Raw genomic sequence first — 18,104 nt, 5'->3', positions numbered from 1 at the left:
CAATTGCCTGCTCCCCATGCCCAACAAAATCTATTCATAGGAGAGATATGTTTGGGGGCGGGGATTGAAAGCTTCTTGACAAGACTTGTTGGTTTCATCTGACTACTGGAGAATCTTTTTTTCTTCTCCTCCCCTTAAATACTTGAGCCCTGCTGTCCTCTGCTTGCTCTTTTATAGTTGACTAGATGAACAGAAATGACAGCTAGAAAGAACATGTTAGCTCACTCCCCCTTCCAACCTCTTTACAAGTTAACAAGCTATGTTGACTATGCCTCCTCTTTGGATGGCTGCTGAATATTCTTGGAAAAGCCCTCTCAGAAGCCAAGTTGCCATATACTGTTATGACAGTCTGGCTGTTCACAACTGCCATTGTAGGTATGGGGGAAAGGATGCACAGAATGCTGCCATTCACAAATAATGTGCTCATAGGTTTCTCCAGTTATGGCACAAAGATTTGGTAGACCAGTAGCTACAGCGTCAACTTTTTTGGTGGACCAGGGCCTAATTTTATTTTGCGTTCCTTATTTAGTAATGCTATTAGAATGCAAAAGGCAGTTTTTGTAGCAATGTTAACTAAACTTTGACTTCGGAAGCACAGAATATAAATAGTTTGCAAAGCAATGTTTTGCAGAATGACAGTTTTAAAAATTCACCTTAGAAATGAAGAGAGATTGGGGTGACCAGATGTCCCGATTTTATAGGGATAGTCCCGATGTTTGCGTCTTTTTCTTATATAGGCTCCTATTACCCCCCACCTCTGTCCCGATTTTTCACATTTGCTGTCTGGTCACCCTAAGAGAGATTCAAAGGAATATTTTTATCATGAAACATTTTTAAGCTATGGAGCTAAACCAGGAAACTTGTTGCCACAGATTCACTGCTGTGAAATTAGTTTTCCTTCTGCATCTTTTACCCTGGGTATTGCAAATATTAACAGTCATAAAGTTGCTATATTTACAGTACTATTCCAACTGAGCTTGCCAGAATTTTTCAATATTTCTGCTAATACCGGTACTAAATACAATTGACTTTACAGGACTGTAGAGGTTCAAGAATTTAACTGGACAAAGGCAGACTCAGTCTCCTAATGTACAGTTTAAAGAGTGCTTATAGTTTAAAAAGGATTATAAAAATGGCATTGTGCGATTCTACTCAATGAAATTTGCTAGATGATATTACAATTTAAGATTTTTTTTTCTAACCACCTCTCTAGAAACACCCTGTATATGTGAATTTACAAAATTAGGGTTGGTAAAAAGGAGCCCAGTTCTGCTTTCATGACTGCAATTAGTAGTAGTAGTAGTGATATTGACCTTCACTTGTGTAGCTGAGGGAAGAAGCGGGCCTCATGTTTGTATTGATTGTATATGTGTGTTCGTTTTAGGTTTTGAAATGTTTAATTGGACTCTGATTATGGGCAACATTTTTATGTATAATGGCAACCAAAACTTTCCAGCTTGCATAAAATATGAGAAATGTAAAAGTAAAGCTAGCATATAAATTGGTTAGGTTACTGGAGTCACTAGTTATCTATAGAACTTATATATTTTATGTTAGAGAAAATATAGGAGATGGTATGCAGGTAGATAAAGGTATTAGTTGAGAATAAAAAAAAGTTTTTGTTTTAAGAGGTTCTGTTATGTACTGACAAAATGTCAAGCAGTGGAACAAACCTACACAGAAGATAGCCTTGGATCTGCCAAGTCATCAGTGTGAGACTTGGCAAAGGAAACTTATGGAATATATATACAAAAATTATGTTGTACGTCTCAATTTTGATACCTAAGAAAATAAGAACGGCCATACTGGGTCAGACCAAAGATCCATCTAGCCCAGTATCCTGTCTTCTGACAGTGGCCAATGCCAGGTGCCCCAGAGGGAATGAACAGAACAGGTAATCATCAAGTGATCCCTTCCCTGTAGCTCATTCCCAGCTTCTGGCAAACAGAGGCTGGGGACACCATCTCTGCCCATTCTGGCTAATAGCCATTGGTGGACCTGTCCTCCATGAATTTATCTAGTTCTTTTTTGAACCCTGTTACAGTCTTGGGTTTCACAACATCCTCTGGGAAAGAGTTCCACAGGTTGACTGTGCATCGTGTGAAGAAATACTTCCTTTTTGTTTGTTTTTTAAACCTGCTGCTTACTAATTTCATTTTGTGATCCCTAGTTCTTGTGTTATGAGGAGTAAATAGCACTTCCTTATTTACTTTCTCCAGAACAGTCATGATTTTATAGACCTCAATCATATCCCCCCTTAGTCGTCTCTTTTCCAATCTGAAAAGTCCAAGTCTTATTAATCTCTCTTAATACGGAAGCCGTTCCATACCTCTAATAATTTTTGTTGCCCTTTTCTGAACTTTTTCCAATTCCAATACATCTTTTTTGAGATGCGGTGACCACATCTACACGCAGTATTCAAGGTGTACCATGGATTTATATAGAGACAATATGATATTTTCTGTCTTATTATGTATCCCTTTCTTAATGATTCCCAGCATTCTGTTTGCTTTTTTGACTGGTGCTGCACATTGAGTGGGTGTTTTCAGAGAACTATCCACAATGACTCCAAGATCTCTTTCTTGAGTGGTAACAGCTAATTTAGACCCCATCATTTTATATGTATATCTGGGATTATGTTTTCCAATGTGCATTACTTTGAATTTATCAGCATTGAGTTTCTTCTGCCATTTTGTTGCCCAGTCACCCAGTTTTGAGAGATCCTTTTGTAGTTCTTCGCAGTCTGCCTGGGACTTAACTATCTTGAGTAGTTTTGTATACAGTCTCTTCACAATCCCAAATGTGGGATTATAACTCTTGATAAAGTAGTAATAGTGCTGAAAAGAGTTAGTAGGTATTTTATCCTGCATAGGCAAGTTTATTTAATATTGATTTTAAAAGGGAATCTAAGAAATCCTTGTATCAAAAATGATTCTATAACATTAGTAGCTTTTCTAGAACAGAAGTGCTAGCATTGTAGACAAGAGCATTGTAGAAGTACAATTGCTATGGAATTGCTTCTACAACAAAAGCAATAGGAAAAAAAAGCCTCCTGGTATTGGAGAAAATTACTGTAAATTATTTTTCTTTTGTAGTAAGCTTTTTTTTTCCGTGTGTGTGTGTGTGTGTGTGTGTGTGTGTGTGGCTGGGGTAGAGGTTTTGAGCACTAGAGACAAACTGTGATTGGGTAGAGCTTGGAAGAATGAATTGGGGGCAGGACCTTTTAAGGCAGGTGCAACCTGAAGATATGAAATGAAGGAAAGGGGCTTGAAAGGGGTACTGACAGATGGACATGGGGAAGGAGCTAGAGAGGTAAAGATAAATGTAGTATCCTGAAGAGTGAGAAGGGAACTGGAGGGATCAAAGGGGGACCAGACTTAGGGTACTTTACTTGATCTTTGTTTTCTAACAGCAACATTTTATTTCATTCTAGAGCTGCAAATTCTATACCGTAGTCTATTTCAATAGAATTCTTTATTTTTTCTAACAGGACGTGATAATGCATGTGAGAAAACATCATATATGTTCCTACGGAAAGAACTTCCTGTGCGGCTAGCTAATACCATGAGAGAAGTCAATTTGCTGCCTGATAACTTGCTAAACAGGCCTTCAGTTGCACTAGTTCAGAGTTGGTAAGTATGGAGAATGGATTAAGAAATCAGTATATTTCTGCCACTGTAAATGTATTTAAAAGTTTTACATATGAAAATGAATATTATCCAGTTCTCTAATTTGAATAATTTATTTTTATAACATTTTTCCCCGTTGAACTATTATACATATACAAATGAGGCCTCATTTTCTGCTGTTTGATACTAAACAAATACTCTGATACAATTTTCAGAGATAGAATGGGGACTCCATCAATTGTTTTTTTGAGTAGGAGCCCAGAAATTCTGTGCATGAGTGATTTCAGTGGAAGATTTTAGAGTTCTAAATCAGTAGCTGCTACAAGGCCTGCTTCTTTTTAAAGGGAAGACTAAACATCAACCTAATTTAATTGTAGCTATCATGGATTCTCTCATCAGAATAGGTCCCTGCACATTTAAAAAGTTTCTTCTTTCTCCAGCTATCCCCTCATCAAAAAATTTGAAAACTGATTTAAGCTTTTCCTGTTCTCATAGCTTGTGTTTTTAAAGCTTTAATTCTGTTGGTCTCTTGGAACTCCAAAACTCTGTAGTTTGTCCAGTTGGCCTGAGACAAACTATTCATCCTATCTTCTCAGCTGATTTGAATTAGTGTTAATACCAAATTCTGGCATCTACTCAATGCCATTTATCTCTACTTGTAAGTTGAGCAAAGGTCTGTAAACTTCTTCCTTGGTTGCATTCATTGGGCTCTGAACAAGTTCTGCCATGAGGCACAACTCTTCATGCTGTTCATGTTTGAGAAGAATAAATCCACAAAATTTATGTAAAAATACCTTTTGTATACTCTGTGGAATTTCTCGAGTGAATTTGGCCACAATTTTTGTATTCATAAGTTGCATCTTAACTTGATGGGAATTCAATAACATTAATCTTTTCAGGTGGTAAAGTAATAGGTTAATTATTTAATGTTTGGTCATATCTCAAACTTCAGACCTAAAAAATATAAATTAGTGTTAGATTTTGTGCAATATCTGGTTTAAACTTGTCTTATTCATGTAAAGATATCATGCAATCCCAGCTGTTTTCTTACAGACCATTTCAAACTTCATTACCTAAAAATCAGTAAGTCTATGCCAAATACATGAAATGTGAAAGTGAATTCATGTGTGAAAAATACAGTAGAGCTATGGAAGTTAGGAATATTTGCATCTCAAGTTAAGATCTTGCTTTAAACTGAGCTATCAGTGCCTCTCTATATTGTGAGCTGCAAATGTGTATAAAGAACAGGAATACTTGTGGTACCTTAGAGACTAACAAAGTACTTCTGTTCTTTTTGCAGATAGACTAACACGGATGTTACTCTGAAATGTGTATAGTTAGTTCTTCCTGGAGTACTTGCTCATGTCGATTCCATTCTAGGTGTGTGCACGGCCACATGCACAGTCATCAGAGATTTTTGCCTTAGTGTTACCCATAGGATCGGCTGTAGTGCCTTCTTGAGTGCTGTGCTCATGTGCTAGTATATTAGGCCCTGCTGACCCTACAGCCTTTCAGTTCCTTCTTACCGCATTGCAGGAGCGTTAGCGGTTCTTACAGTCCATTGTTCTGTCTCCTTTGTTGTTAGTTGTTAACTTAAAGATCTAACTAAGTACCTAAGTGTTAGAGTCCAGGCTGGGACTATGCCTTGGAGCTGGGCATGCCCTGTTCTCCAGGCTTTAAGCCATGTTCATCGTGCAGCCGGCCATTTGCCATTAGTGACCCCCATGAGAGCTGTTTAAAGTGTTTGGGGAGTCCCACAGACAGGATAAATGCAGGATCTGCAAAGACTTTCGCCCTTGAACTCAGAAGGAGCAGGATATCCACTTGAGTGCTCTCCTCATAGAGGCTGCGCTTCGTCAGACCTTGGAGCCCTCTTGATTGGACTCCACACCCGGAACCTTGGCATTGGTGCGCAGCGCATCACCGGCAACGGAACCCTCCCGGCACCGTTCCCCCTCCCTGGTGCCTAAGAAGAAGTCGACGGACCCTCCAGCACCAGAGGAAAAGGGGGCTTTGGACAAAGGACCTGTGTCAGGCCATGTGCCCGCCCCAGAGCTGCTCGGGAGTACCGCTGCGGTCAGACCCCCTAGTCCAGCCAGGGACTCACCTCTGACTCCTGGGAGCGGCAGTGGGTCCTGGCCCCTAGTAGGGTCATCTGTGTCCGAAGTGGGCCCAGTGGCCAAAGAGCAAGCAGGCTGACCGGCACAGCAGACCTCAAGCCAGGGGATGGACCCAACCAAGGCCCCCAGTATCTACGAGCAAGACGGTTATGGGACTGCCCCCTAAAGCAGCGGAGCATCCCTGATCCCAACGCCGCAGGTGACGGTCCCCACTGCCGTGGCCTTGGACCCCAGCACTGCAGCCTCAGTCCCTAGTTAGAAGACATAGGTCCCTGACACAAAGGTCTCCACCTCCAAGGCACGGGACATCTGAGTCGCGATGCCGATCCCCATACCCATGGTACCGTCAGACCTCCTGCCAGAGTTTGCAGTGGCGCAGATCCCCATTGCCTAGGCAGTCTCCCAGGCATGGATCGCTCCCGGTGCGGGATTGTTCCTGGTTGCGGCACCGGTCTCCGGCTCCCCGGTACCACTCCTTGGGCAGGCACCGGTCCTGACTCTCTCCTTACTCATCACCGACGAGGGTCAGTCAGCAGACTCAGGCATCTATGGCTCTGCCCTGGTCACCAGAAGGGCCATGGTCCAAGTCTGAAGGGGAGTTCAGCACCTCACCTATAAAAGACGAATCGCCACCAGCCCGCGAGACCAGCATGGCTCCTCCGGCAGTGGTGTGGAGGTAGGGGCAATGGCCTGTTCAGTGGCAGTACTGGAACCCGTGGGGTGTACCTGTTGTACCAGTTCTGTACTCCCACTGTTCCTCCCAGGCCACATCAGACAAGCTGCCCCCGGCACAGCCGGCACCCAAGTCGGAGCAACACATCTTGAAGAACAACACGTATGAAAAAGTAGGTAACTGTCTTTTATTGTCAGGATATTAATGAATCACCAATGTCTTCAAGATGGCGCAGAGGTCTAACTGATAACCTCACAGATGGAGTTTTTGTAATGGTTCAGGAAATGACATTTGAAGTCCATGATTAGAGGAATGTATTATGTTTGTTTGTTATTGTAATGGGTTCATTTTAGGAAGATTAAATTCTTGATCTTCTGTTTAATAACACGATGTGTGAAATCGGCTTTTTTTGAGAAAATAGAAATACATGTGGTTTTGGACTTTTAACAGATAATATTTGATTGTGAGAAATTGCAACAAATATTTTCAGTGTTGTATTTCCATGTCATATAAATGTTGACTCTAAAGAGTTGTTAAAAGATATGGATTTTTGTATTTCCTCAAATGATGTTATGTTTCTCTCTCAAATATTTTGTTTTGGCAATCAGATGTTATTTAAAAAGAAAAATATTTACTTGTATAAGGCCAAATTTACTAACTCATTAATGTTAGAAGAATAAATCTTTTTTTTTTTCCTTCTGAAATTCAAGCGTTTTAACAGGTCACTTAAATTTATTGATGAAGAATCTTGGACAAAATTTATTATACCTGAAATTAATCACCTCCTAAATGTCATATTTTAAATATTGTCTAATACTTTCAAATCGTCATAAATCCATCAACTTGTGAATTTTTCACAAGTGTAACCATGCCTTTGTGGGACACAACTGAGAATACCAAATTCAGGACAAACTGCTGAGAAATAGGGCAGATAACCTCCAGTTTTGGGTTATATCTCCCATAAGATATACCAAACGCGCAGCAAAAGTAAACTTCTGTTTGACCACACTGGCTAACAGGAAGTCATAAAAGCAGTTTCCTGAGATATCCCAGTCCTTAAATCACTGCCAAAAACACTAGATTTGAAGATGAGTGGTTCTTTAAAACCAGTTTCATCAAATAACAGGTTCTTCTGATCCCAAAGGACCAGCCACACACCCAGGTCAATATACAGCTCAGATCTCACCCCAAAATCACACTGTTGCCAATCCTTTAGTATCTAGAATCGAAAGGTTTATTTATAAAAAGGAAGAACAAAAGGTGAGAGTTAAAATTGGTTAAAGGAATCAAATACATACAATAAATGCAAAGTTCTCGGTTCAGGCTTGTAGCAGTGATGGAATAAACTGCTGGCGTAAGTGAAGTCTCTGGCTGCTTCCAAATCATTGGAAGGTCCTCAGTCCATTGGTTAGTCCATAGTCTAGAGGTTTAAGCAGGAAAGAGGCAAAATGGACAGGTTCCCGGGGCCTTTTATATCTTCTGCCATGTAGAGGGAAACCCATTGTTTCAAACAAAGCCCTCAGCACAGCTAGTGGAAAATTACGGATGGTAAGATGTAGTTCCCCATCAGACTTTTTTGGAGTCACATGGGCAAGTCACCTGTGCATGCCCGATTTTGCTTAGGCCTTGTCTACACTGCCACTTTACAGTGCTGCAACTTTCTTGCTTAGGGGTGTGAAAAAACACCCCCCCGAGCGCTGCAAGTTTCAGTGCTGTAAAGTGGCAGTGTAGACCAGCGCTGGGAGCTACTCCCTTTGTGGGGTGTTTTTTTTATTTTGTTTTGTTTTTTTACAGCTCTGGGAGACAGCTCTCCCAGCGCTGGTGCTGCAACTACACAGCCACGTTAAAGCACTGCTGCGGCAGCACTTTAACGTTGCTAGTGAAGACATACCCTAGTCATTGCAGGAAGCCATTACCTATGCTCCAGACAGTATGTTTGCAGGACAGTCCATTCAGTGTAGATGGGCGTCTCCCATGGTCCAATGTCAGTTAAGTGTTTCCTGATGAGACACTTAATTTGAATAGTTCCTTTAAAATGTGCTGGCTATACATCTTGTGGGTGTTTCCCAGAAGCAAATACGTTAGAAATACAGGTATAGAGCAAATACTCAAACTTTAAATATAAAAATGATACATGCATACAAATAGCATAATCATATTCAGAAAATTCTAACCTTTCCATAGACATCGTACATGCCACATTTTGCACAAGTTTTGTTGCAGATATATAACAGTGGTTGCAACAATGATCTGTGTGGTCATATTTTAATCAGATAACGTCATAAGAAGTACTAGACTTTTGTGTATACTGAATTAATATAAATGAGAAACATCACATTTCATTTGCTTTTAAAAGTAAGGCATTCCCAAAGGGCAAGGATGCATGTATTTTGCTGGCTGCCGATAGGAGAACTGCATGTAAAATTACAGCGGTGGTGGTTGCAGCTTCAAGCATGCTTGTCAACATCTTTAATGATTTGGTATTTTAAGCCAAGTTTCTTCAAGTGAATCCATATGTCTGTTCCACCGTAAGTGTGTGTGTGTCTCATGCATCAGTACTGGGGCAGCCACACCTGAGCCTTGGCTTCCCTCATGCTTTAAGCTGAGGGTATAAAGATGGCTAAACTGCGGCATTTTTACTGTTAAAGTGCAGCTTGTGGAGCCCCCCCCCAAACCTCCTGCCCCCATTCTCCGTCTACTAGGGGAATGTGGGGAGCCCAGGGTTTCTGCCCTGTGGTGGGGTGGTGGAGCTAGGGGCTTCTGCTAGAGACAACTGATGCATGCTGGGGGGGGGGGCACAATTTAAAGATTATCTCCCCTCCCCCCCCAACAGCTTGAGTCATGCCCCCTCAAGATACCCCCGGTCTTATCCTCAGTGACTCCTCCCTGCAGCTCCCAGATGTTAGCTCCATGTGGAGAGCCAGTGCTTTAGCTCCATAAGGAGAGGTAGCAGCAAAAGCCACAGCTCTCCCTGCAGCTCCTATCTGTTTGCCACTCTCTCCCCCGCTTGGCCACAGCTCCCAGCTTGCCGGCTTCAGCAGCTGCCATGCAGGAAGGAGGGGACCCAGCAGCACCTTGTGACAGAGTGGGGCCATCAAACCCTGGCAAAACTCTCAGATGGCACGTTACCCCCTATGACTCCCCTCCCCCCGTCGCCTCTGTCTTCTGCCCAGCAGAGAGGGAGGGCTCAGGGCTTCAGCACTGTAGCGCATGCCTTCTGGGGCTCAGTGCTTCATCAGGAACAGGGCTGAAGCCCTGAGCCCAGGCAGGCACTTCTCACAGGGTTGAAGCCTGAAGCCGTGGCAGGTACCTCCTGTGAGCCTGAAATCCCAAGACCCCATCCACGCAGGGCTGAAGTCCTGAGTCCTGGCAGGCGCCTCCCACGGAGCTGAAGTCCCGAGATCCCTTTCCACACAGGGCTGAAGCCCAGAGCCCTGTCAGGTGCCTCCTGTGGGCCTGAAACCCCAAGCCCCGGCAGGCCTGCCCCAGCTCTCAAACTTCTGAAGATTGTCATATGCGATTCGGAGAGTCAGTAAGTTTGGCCACCCCTGGTATAAAGAGTGGAGCCACCCTGCCTATCCCTCAGTTCTTTCTTACCATCCATGATCAGTGGTCAGAGAATTTCAGTACTTTACAGTCAAAAAGCATTCCTCTGTGATCAATATTTTTTATAAAAAGCAACAGAGAGTCCTGTGGCACCTTATTGACTAACAGATGTATTGGAGCATAAGCTTTCATGGGTGAATACCTATTTCAAATATTTTTTATAGTTAACTTTTACTAGGGATACTTGCTATTGCCTCTCTTGGTGGTTTTCTTTCTTTATTCCTTTTATTCTTGGTTTTTAAACCTTTATTTTACTTTCTTTATGTAGGTCTTTCTGGGCCTCATCAGGTACTCGAAGAGCTTGTGCCAAGGTGTTCTAGTAAAAAGCCCTGCTCTCCCTGTCATAAGGCGATGCCCATTAGTGACCTGAACTCTCATTGCTCAAAGTACTTGGGTGAGGTTACTTGAGTACTACAGGTGTCTGATCTGCCACTGCTTCAAATACAGAACAAAGAAGCAGAGAGAGATCTAATCTTTTAGATACAGCCTCATAGAGGGTGCTCTTTGCCCAGCATCAGAACCCACTCATTTGGGTCATGGGAGCTCTTTAACCACTCCATCTAGTCATGCCCCCCCAGCCCTGTCAACAGACAGAAATCATAGGAGATCCCCTCCGCTGGGGCTGTCCTCTAGAAAGCATAAGAGCGTGGACCACTCCTGTCTGAAGCTTAAGAAGAAGATGGAATCAGCTTCTTCAAAGTCCTCAGTGCTGGGACTCCTCGGCAGTGGAAGGCCACTCCATTATTCAAGGTAGAGCATGTCCCTAGGCTCACTGCTCTCCAGTATTGACCCACTGTGGCTCTCACAAGACTGACTTGTTGACACCAGTGCCTGCCCCAGGACTGTCAAGACTGGCTGTTTCATTGGTAATGACAGTAGATTGTCCCAGTATAAGCAGCAATGACTACTATCCATTTCAGTGCTGACAATACCAGAGATCTGTGTGGCCGTGAAGGATTTGCTGTGCCTTTTGGTACCACTCTCACTGCTGATTCAAGGCAAAGGTCCTCTGCCAGAACTGTCACAATTTGCGCAGTCTTCGGTACTGATGCAGTCTCAAGACTGGTACCATCCTCAATGATTTTTTCATTGACAGTGTCTACGCTCCTAGTACCTGCTTCACCTCAACACGCAGTACCAATAGCCAGGAAGCCTTTGATGCTACCCCTGGTATTACAGTCTTAACATAGATTCCAATCCCAGTATCAGAGGATGTCTCCTGATACCGCACCATCTTGGCCTTGGGAGTACTGTTACTCCCTGTTGGAGTCCAAAGTAGGTCCATGTCTCCTACTTCAGAGAGTCCAGGGTTTCCTCCAGAACCCATTCCCACTTTCACAGAAGGTATTCTGACATGAGCAGACTGAAGGATTGGTAAACCTGGTCTAGGCACAACTGGTCTCTGATGCCGTATCAGCTCCCTCATTGGCCATATTGGGTGCCTGTGGTGATGCCTCTCTAGCATTGAGATGGATATCTCCTCTTTCTCATAGAAGCAGACCATGAGAAGGGAGGCTTCCTTACCCAGTATTGAGAGACTGCTAGTACTGAGTACCAAACAGCTTCTGGATATCAAATTTCTGGACCCTTCCTTGGACCAGCTGTCTGCCTCAGTAGTGCAAGATCAGCCTCATGAGAATTCTGCCTTGTCTCCTCTGATTACATTATCCTTGTCACTGGATGAGATTATGGTACTGGAAGTTTCCTCCATTGTACCAGATGACTTATAAAGCTACCAAGAGATCCTGAAAAGAGTGGCTGTAGATCTTGGTATTTAGATGGAGATGATGGAGGAAGATCTGCATAAGCTTACAGACATATTGTACCCGGCTATTGCAGGGAAAGTAGCCCTTCCTATGAGTGAGGTGATAATGCAGTTAACCAGGTCACTCTGGCAAACCCACTCATCTATTCCACCAATGGCTAAGCTCATAGAGCGCAAATACCAGGTTCCATCCCAGTGGTTGGAACAGATTTTTATTCACACTATCCCAGGTTCACTGGTTGTGGCTGCAGTGAATGAAGGACATTGTCAAGGTAGACCTAAGGCTACCCCAAAAGAAAAGTATGTAAAAAAGCTTGAGCTTTTGGGGAGAGAGATTTATTTGACTGCAGGGTTACAACTTCACATTGCCAACTACCAGCCCCTCTTGGCTCGGTATGACTATTCAAATTCGGAGGCAGTGTCTAGATTTGTAAATAAATTGCCTGATGACTCCAAAGAAGAGTTTTAGTGCCTCTTGGTGGAAAGGTGTTTGGTTTCTTGATGTACTTTGCAGCCTTCCTTAGATACCGCAGATTCTGCAGCGAAGGTCATGGTGACATCAGTAACTGCACAGTTCCTTGTGGTTGTGGTTTTCGGGGATTCCTGCAGAAGTACCAGAGGGTCCCAGAGCCTGGGCTCCAGCACAAGCCCAAATGTCTGCACCACAGTTTTACTGCCCTGCAGTCTGAGTCTTAGTCAGCTGACACAGGCCAGCCACAAGTGTTTAATTGCTATGTAGACATACCCTTAAAGTCCCTAGGCCTATGCACACTGGCCACAAAGAGGACAATTTTTTTTAATATTTAATATATGGAGAGGCACCTATCTCATAGAACTGGAAGGGACCTTGAAAGGTCATCGAGTCCCGCCCCCTGCCTTCACTTGCAGGACCAAGTACTGATTTTGCCCCAGATCCCTAGTGGCCCCCTCAAGGATTGAACTCACAGTCCTGGGTTTAGCAGGGCAATGCTCACCATCCTCATTTCCAGCTCAGGCTATCCCTACAGACAACCTGACCATTCTAGATGAAAACAAAGATCACAAAGAAGAAGGTCTCCACCTTCTGCCTCTTCAGTCACTTTTCCAGTCAGCCACAGGCTGCGGGAAGCGGCGGTCAGTACGTCCCTCGGCCCGCGCCGTTTTCAGCAGCTCCCATTGGCCTGTAGCGGCAAACCGCAGCCAGTGGGAGCCGTGATCGGCCGGACCTGTGGACGTGGCAGGTAAACAAACCAGCCCGGCCCACCAGGGGCTTTTCCTAAACAAGCGGCGTCCCAAGTTTGGGAAACGGTGTTCTATACCTTTGTCTTGGATCATGAGGGAAGCCAAAGCATAGGCATGGCTGCCCCTAGGTGTACCGCTAGGGAAAACTTAGGCACTGGTGCACAAGACGCACAGCCTATGGTGGAATGGATGTATGCAGCATATCTCAAAGAACAACAGTTATGAGAAGGTGAGTAACTGTTTGTTTATAAGCATTATTCAAAGATGTTTCTGAATTTTATACAGCAGAGTTTTACTAATCACATTTAGCTAAATGGTGCACTTTATAAAATGCCAACTCCCCTCCCCAAACCATAGTCTTTTCTTACTTCAGCAAAATTTGTCAGCAGATGTTGTAATTCTAAAATCTTACTATTTTTATGAAAGATACGATACTGTATTTATTTGTATGCTGCCAGGTTTTATCAAACAAGTAAAACTAAACAACATTTGACAAAATAAATGAACAGAGTCAGTCATGTGATGCGTTATTCATTTGCAACAAGTCTGCCAATCAGTGCTGCAATAGTTAATGGTAATTTAAATTATTTATTTGTATTACAGTAGTGCCCCGGAGCCCCACTGTCATGAAGGTAGCCCAAACAAGAGACACTAACTCCATACCAAAGAGTATATAATCTAAGTAAAGATAAGGCATAAGTCTGTGTTAAAGAAATTGGAGGGGAAGGAAAAAGAGGATCAGAGTTATGGTAATAAGATTAGAGTTACATAGACCTGTTTACATTTTGATGGTTCCAAATTATTTTTATTTTTTTAAATATGACTAATTACCAGTAATCCTCACTGGCCCCTAATACAGCCAGTATAGGTGGGCAGTTTCCTAGCTTCCTGGGAGAAGTGGGTCTTTATAGGCAAATTTTCAGAGGGCATATAAAGCGTAAGGTGCAGTATGGAAGCAAGCGTGAAGGTGTGAAAAATGGACAATGGATAGTAGAGTCTAGCATCGTTGGTTTAACGGAGTGGTAGGGAAAGCAAACAGATGGAGCCAGTGCTGTTAGGAGTCTTGAAGGTGACAAATTTATAAACATTTGCAGAAAGCCCTACACAGTCATTTTCAAAATGCCTATTTTAACTGAGCCTATTTTAAATAGGTAACACATTTTGAGAATAAGTACTCGTCTTCTATATAGTAACATATGCTAATTTTAATTAATTTTTTTCCTCTGTGGAAAAACAATCCTTGATCCTTGACCCAAGTGGAGAAGCCATGGCCATTTAGGGGATGGCTGTGAAGAAGTCTTTCACAGCACACACTGAGACTATATTAACAGGACTTGCTGTGAAGATGTAATATATTTGTTCAGTGCTTGAGTACAACAGAGATGGTCTCTAAAGGAAAACCTTAGCAGGGGCATTGGCCTACCATTTTCTATTTCTACATACTCCTAGCACCAGTAAAGAAAATGTAGAGTAAACAATAAAGAGAGAATTTAGGAGCCGATAGTGTGGCCACTTCTTACACTGCTTTCACCTGAAAGTGTGCCATATTGAATTTACTTTTATTAACAAACAAACAAACCCCTAACACTGCAGATGTTTAATATTCCTGTGCTGCCATTTTTTTTTAAAGACAGTTGGAAAACACAAACACTTCAATGCCAAGGGGAAGACAAATTTTAAGATTGTACAGGCTGTGATCAGTGACTCATCCAGAACTGTAAACTGTAATTGACTTTGTGTTTATAAATTATGCCAATCAGCTAGTTATTTTTTGAAAGTTCAAATCCTATAATGTATGTGTCTATTTTATAGTGGTACAGCACACCACTACTGGATAGTGCTTTCCTTCCTCCTGCTCAGTAACAGTCACTATATGTAATGTTTTGCTAAAATGTTGCCAGACATTGTCCAGGCGTAAATCCGTTCTTGTTCCCACATTCAGCTACTCAAATCTGTCTTTCCATGTTCATGATCAAAGGAAAGTGCAACGTGGAATGAAATAACTTGTATATCAACAGATTATACTATAGAAATGAATTGCTTTTCTGCCCATTTTTCTGTTTGCCTAGGCAGTTTCTGCTATAGCATATTGGGAAGAATATAACTTGGATAATGAAACATACTTAATTTATCAGAATTGTGCATCTCCATTTCAAGTAAATTTGTTCAGTTTTATACCTTTCTATTTTGTTGAAGTTTAATAGTTTTTCAAACTGCTCTTAGGTAAGCAGAAAGATGTTTAATAAATGTGCCTGAAAGCAGATTGAAAAACTAACTTCAAATAAAAGAAAAGAAAAATATGGAACGGCATCAATTCAAGGACTTGAGCTGATGTTCAAAGTTTCAGTACAACCCCAAATCCACTCTGACTAGGTTTGCATTCTTAATCTTTATTTTTCACTCTGTGCATTAAGGTGCTACAAGCTGCTAGGGAAACAGCTGCAGATGACTTGGATATATGTTTCAGTTAGGGTTACTTTTTTCCCTCCACTTGCTAGTTAGATGGGGCTTTGAACCGTCTGACAAGGTTAGTGTAGAAAGGTTGAAGAACTCAGGGTAGGTCTACACTTACCTGCCGGGTCGACGGGCGGTGTTCGACTTCTCGGAGTTCGAACTATCGCGTCTAATCTAGACGCGATAGTTCGAACTCTGGACGCGCTCCCGTCGACTCCGGAACTCCACCACCGCAAACGGCGGTGGCGGAGTCGACAGGGGAGCCGCGGACTTCGTTCCCGCGGCGTCTGGACGGGTGAGTAGCCTGAACTAAGGTACTTCGACTTCAGCTACGCTATTCGCGTAGCTGAAGTCCCGTACCTTAGTTGGACACCCCCCCCCCCCTTAGTGTAGACCAGGCCTTAGATTTGAGGTTAAGAAAAATAACTTTGGAGGTCTCTGATTCCAACTTCTCGGATACAGCGCCCCTGCCATTGAGCTGCAGAATTATTTGAAGAGTAGTGTTTTCTGGGGAGTGCATGAGTTTTTGCACTAGTGTGGTGATGTTGTCTTACTCTGTGTTGAAGGTGGTGTATACCTCAGTTTCTTTGCCACAACTGCAGAGAGCACAAGGAACACACCTTTTCTTCTGGAATACCCTTTCCTTTAGTCTAGCTAAATAGTCTAACTATTTTTTGTAAACAGTTTAGACATGTATAAGATGGCACAAGAGAAGGCTATGAACCTTCAGCTCTCACTGGGACTATGTAAGGGCTTCAAGAGGTGCTCTTCTTGTCCAGTGATCGTACTTGAGACAAGCACCCATGTCCAGTCCTTTCTATGTCTCGGTGAGACCCAGTGGGTAACCTAGCGTGTGATTTCCTATGTCTTCACTTCCTCTGCTAGATGGGGAAGAGGCTTGAGGCTCATCAGTGATTTCTCAGTCTCCACAGTGTGATACTGTGACAGGCCCATCAATGGTTCTGAGAGCCCAGCCTCTATTCCAAAGTCTTTTGACACAGGACTCGAAACACATTTTTGGCACTCTAGTCTCAGGGCCATATTTTCTACTGTTTTCTAATCACGAAGAAAAGGGGCACTCTGAGACTGATCCTGGATCTCAAAAACCTCAACAGGTACATTCATGTTAAGGATGGTCATTTGTTATCCCTTCATTATCTCCAGGAGATTAGTATGACTCTCTTGGTTTAAAAGTTATCCACTGTCATTTGGAAATCACTCACATCAAATACTTGAGATTCTTTGTGTGAGGACGAGACACTACCAAGTGAGTCCTTCCTTTTGGCTTGTGGTGGTTGCTGCTCACTTCAGACACTCAGGAATATTTGCCGACATATCTGGATGACTGACTCCGAAGGGTCAACTCTTAACAGGAGTCTCCTCAGATCCTATACATTTACATATTCTTCCAGTCTTGAGAAAGTCCTCACTTCAACCTGTGCAAAGGATTACTTTCATCGGAGCTGTCCTGGACTCCATTTGGGCCAGAGACTTTCTTCCAGAAGAGAGATGGGTTGTTGTTTTTTTTTTTGAAAATTCAAGACTCCTTGGCAAATCTTGGAACAACTACACAACTTGTCCTAAGACTGCTGGGCCTGATAGTCTCCTCATGACCTGTGTCACACTCTTTGCTCATCTGAATATGAGATCTTTGCAGCACTCTGTGGTGCATTACTGCACACCAGTGGAAACAGTCTTCAAAGGAGACTTGAGTGTTCCAGCAGCTTCCTTGGTAGGAGAGCTTTTATCTTCCTTACTATCACAGTTGCCACGGATACCTGCAATCTGGGCTCTGATGCATATTGCCAAGACCTCCTATTTCAGGTGCTTTAGCCAGTGACTTCAACCATTTTAATGGTTTGACTTTCTTTAAAACTTGGCAGCCAACACGTGTACTGCTTAATATTATTTTTGGTATTTAAATTATTTTTAGGGCTTATAATAAGTTTGCCTTAACATAGGTTCCTGTGGCACCTTATAGACTAACAGACGTTTTGCAGCATGAGCTTTCGTGGGTGAATACCCACTTCTTTGGATGCAAGCAAGCACCCACGAAAGCTCATGCTGCAAAACATCTGTTAGTCTATAAGGTGCCACAGGATTCTTTGCTGCTTCTACAGAACCAGACTAACACGGCTACCCCTCTGATACTTAACATAGGTTGTCAATTTCAAATTGAATATTGAATAGGTTTATTTTTAAAAAAGAACCTGTATTTAATTTAAAGAAATTGATTATTTAAATTAGATTTTTTAATTTAAAAGTGTGGATTTCTGTTTTTTGGTTTAAATTATAGATTTTTTTATGCATGCTAATTCTGACTGTCCTTTTTTTTTCTTTTCTTGGAATTGTCCCACTTTGTAGCAGCCTTTGTAGGGAACTCTTTTTGTGTACTGTATATGTCAGGGATCGGCAACCTCTAGCACACGGCTCGCCAGGCTAAGCACCCTGGTGGGCCGGACCAGGCCAGTTTGTTTACCTGCCTTGTCGGCAGGTTCGGCCGATCGCAGTTCCCGCCACCCCCATTGCCCTGGGACGGCTTTTGAGCTTTCAGAGCTCTTCTTTGGGTTTATAAACCTACTCAGGGTGTCACAGCTAAATACAAGTTGTAACAGATTGTTTAACATAAGTAGTTA

The 18,104-nt window shown here is 42.7% G+C and overlaps 1 protein-coding gene across 1 annotated transcript in view; it reads left to right on the top strand.

Annotated features, from left to right (window-relative positions):
* Positions 1 to 18,104, top strand: part of PDK3 (pyruvate dehydrogenase kinase 3) — a 79,323-nt gene that overhangs the window by 23,397 nt on the left and 37,822 nt on the right. The window contains exon 2 of the mRNA XM_045006724.1: positions 3,491 to 3,632. Coding sequence (XP_044862659.1) covers positions 3,491 to 3,632 — 142 coding nt within the window. The remainder of the gene's footprint in view (positions 1 to 3,490; positions 3,633 to 18,104) is intronic.

The sequence above is a fragment of the Mauremys mutica genome, chromosome 1 (genome assembly GCF_020497125.1).
Source record: "Mauremys mutica isolate MM-2020 ecotype Southern chromosome 1, ASM2049712v1, whole genome shotgun sequence".
Classification (NCBI taxonomy): Eukaryota; Metazoa; Chordata; order Testudines; family Geoemydidae; genus Mauremys; species Mauremys mutica.
The sequence above is the reverse complement of the archived record's forward strand: the minus strand, read 5'-3'. Positions and strand labels throughout refer to the sequence as shown.